General features: G+C 41.4%; 1 gene segment (V, D, J or C); it reads left to right on the top strand.

The window, feature by feature from the left end:
* Window positions 1-14: 14 nt before the first annotated feature.
* Window positions 15-3,054, top strand: LOC123966121 (the record flags this gene model as incomplete). The annotated part of the segment is given in 5 exon segments: window positions 15-108; window positions 760-1,941; window positions 2,045-2,341; window positions 2,433-2,741; window positions 2,836-3,054. Coding segments are annotated over 4 exon segments (1,024 nt in total), but the record flags the coding sequence as incomplete, so codon positions are not given.
* Between the last annotated feature and the right edge of the window lie 4 nt (window positions 3,055-3,058).

Raw genomic sequence — 3,058 nt, 5'->3', positions numbered from 1 at the left:
TGGAACAGTACCATCGAGGCAGAAGATGACATGGGGAGAATAGCCCTCACCTTCATCCTTCTCTTCATCATCACTCTGATGTTCACCATTGCAACCACAGCTTTCAAGGTAATACTGAGTTTACATGTCAGAGTGGAGCACATATTAACCAGAAAAACACAACTGAGTAAACAGTTTTATGTATTCAAACAACACAGATGGGTTGACAAAAATCTAACATGAGGAGTGGAGTAACAATAGATTCATACAGGGCATAGCTGTGACACATGATAATAACCATCATAATGTAATCACATCATAACTACCTCAGAAAATTACATCTTGTTGTCTGCTGATGTATTTACCGCTCTGACCAACAACTAAAATGATCCCACAGCGCCACTATCTCCATCTAAAGATTAAATTCTAAAAGTGATTGCAGCAAAAGATCAACCATCAGTGATGTATGGGTGTCCGGGGGGTTGGACACAAAAACAACAACCGTTGTGCAATTCAATGCTTTTAAACATTAAACTCTTTTGGTGATGGCGCATAGATAAGATGCTTGCCTTTGGTGTGGGAGACCTGGGTTCGATTCCCACTGTCATCCACCATTGTGTCCCTTAGCAAGACACTTAACCCCTAGTTGCTTCAGAGGCGTGTGACCTCTGACATGTATAGCAATTGTAAGTCGCTTTGGACAAAAGCGTCAGCTAAATGAATAAATGTAATGTTGGAGCAACATTACTAATCTGTATTTGTTTTCTTCTGTTTTTTCAGGTTAAATGAAACAAGGAAAACTTTCTGTACAAAACTGTTTTTCACACACTTTTCTTATAAACTCATAGTTTGATGTAAGTAATCACAGCTGTCCTTTTTTCCATTCTTATTACAAGAGCTTTATGTAATTTTAAAAATAAATGTTTAAATGAACATAACCATTAATGTTGCTCCTCCATCTTTGTTCTCTCATCTGTTATTCTGAAACTGTTCATACTGTCTATAGTTTCACCTGTAAATGTTTAATACATAATACTCATAAGAATACCATTTCTTATTTTTATTTTAACTATGTAATATGTTGTTGTGTTCATCACCTCCCCAGCACCTGGAATCAACAGCCCGTGTTCTACTCAATATGTAAATGTGGAGATTTTACAATCGCTTTAGCAAAGTCATGAGAAGCCATGTAAAATCGTTGTGATAACTGATCTGAGATATTTAAATGTGCACTCTGTTTCTCTTACTGGCATAAGCGCACCTCACACCTGGTGTCTGCAATGCACCGTTGCTCTTGGCTCTGTTTCACTTCTGCATTTTGGTACTTTTTTGGGATCTGGGTGTTACTCAATGCTTCCGCTTGCTGCTAGCTGTGATCACTCTGCCCTGTCATTCTGCGGCATCTGTGCAACAGACTTCCAGCCCCATCGCCTCCATCTCCACCTGACTTTATAACACCAGACACTGTAAAAGTACAACTCTGCCATCTAGCCGAAATACAGAGACATTACACTTAGAATTGTTTACAAAATCTGAAGGTATGTATAGGTGAAGAGATAAATTGAGCTCAAATTTTCAAAATATTCCATGTTCAGCTTTTAGAATGAGGCAAGTAAAGTAAAAATAATCTCTTCTCCGTCTCAGGACTGCGGGTTGTCTCTCCAAACATCACATTACACCCTGTGTGGGAAGGTGTAATCGGGGCCTCACCTGTCAGACTCCTCTGCACCCTAAGTGGCTTCTTTCCAGACCAACTGAGTGTGATGTGGCAACGGGACAACCAATCTCTAAACATTGTGCAAACCCAAAGGAAGCTGCAGAGTGTGAAGGGAGTGGAGAAAACCTTCAGTCTAAGCAGTGAGATTGAGCCAAATATGAAACAGTGGACAGGTGGCTCAAATTTTACATGCTGGTCCACTCACAACGGCAGTGAATTTCATAAAACAATAAGTATTTGTCAAAGTAAGTATATATGGCTAATGTCTCAAGTCACAATATGAACATTTTTGATACAAAAATGCATGTTGTGATTAACATGTATGGCCAAACATGTTTTTTTCTGCAGCACAGACAAGCGCCCCTCCTTCAGTTCATGTGGAGATTCCCAGCTTCAAGACAGTAATGGAGTCAACGTCTGATGTGACGGCAACATGTTCAGTCCGCACAGTGTTTGATGCCAACGTGACCTGGCTGATGGATGGGCAACCCCCATCCAGTAACCAAGTGAACCAGGTCACAAATACAACTCATTTAATAAGCACTCTGAAGGTTTCCTCGAGTCGGTGGAAACAACTGAAGCTTCTGAAATGTAAAGTTGAACATCGCTGCTTCTCATCCACTGAGGAGACAATAAATGTTGCAGGTCAGAGGAGAAGACAAAATAAAAATCAGGTGTGTTGTGACAGCAAAGTACCTAAAATAATTCTTCCTTGTTTTCTTTCTGTATCATCCAGCGCCTGCAGTTACAGCTCCATCAGTGGAGATCAGGACTCTCCCAGATTTGCTGAAGGGAAACAGTTCTGTGCTGGAGTGTGACGTCACACAACTCTCCTCCAGTGACCTCTACATCACCTTTCAGGCCAACAGTGTTGACATCTCTGACAAACAGTATGTTGATCTTCCTGAAGCCCCAGGCCTCCATTCAGTCAGTAGACGCTTCACTGTCCCTCCAAACTACTGGAAGAGAGAAACAAGTTTCACCTGCAAAGTGAATCAAGGTTTCTCCAGCAGCTTCAAGTCAAACCCCACTGGCAATATTTTTGGTGAGAGGAGTTTCTCTTTCTGTTCTTTGAACAATGAACTGATAATGTGATCGATCGATTCATTGATTTATTCATTTGCTCACATAATGTTTAGTGGACCCATCAGTGGAGCTCCTTCAGGTCCCCAGTAAAGAGTCAGGACCACAGAGGATCTTGTGCTCTGGATGGGGCTTCAACCCTCAAATTAAATGGTTTCCTGAGTCTCAGCAAGCATCTCCATCAACGAATGACATCAGCATGAGTGCAGATGGACGTGTGGCAGTAACCAGTCAACTTCACATCCCTCAGACAGAGTGGAAAACAGGGAAGGTCTTCAC

This window comes from Micropterus dolomieu, unplaced genomic scaffold (genome assembly GCF_021292245.1).
Source record: "Micropterus dolomieu isolate WLL.071019.BEF.003 ecotype Adirondacks unplaced genomic scaffold, ASM2129224v1 contig_12731, whole genome shotgun sequence".
Taxonomy (NCBI): Eukaryota; Metazoa; Chordata; class Actinopteri; order Centrarchiformes; family Centrarchidae; genus Micropterus; species Micropterus dolomieu.
This window is presented reverse-complemented; position numbering and strand designations above follow the sequence as displayed.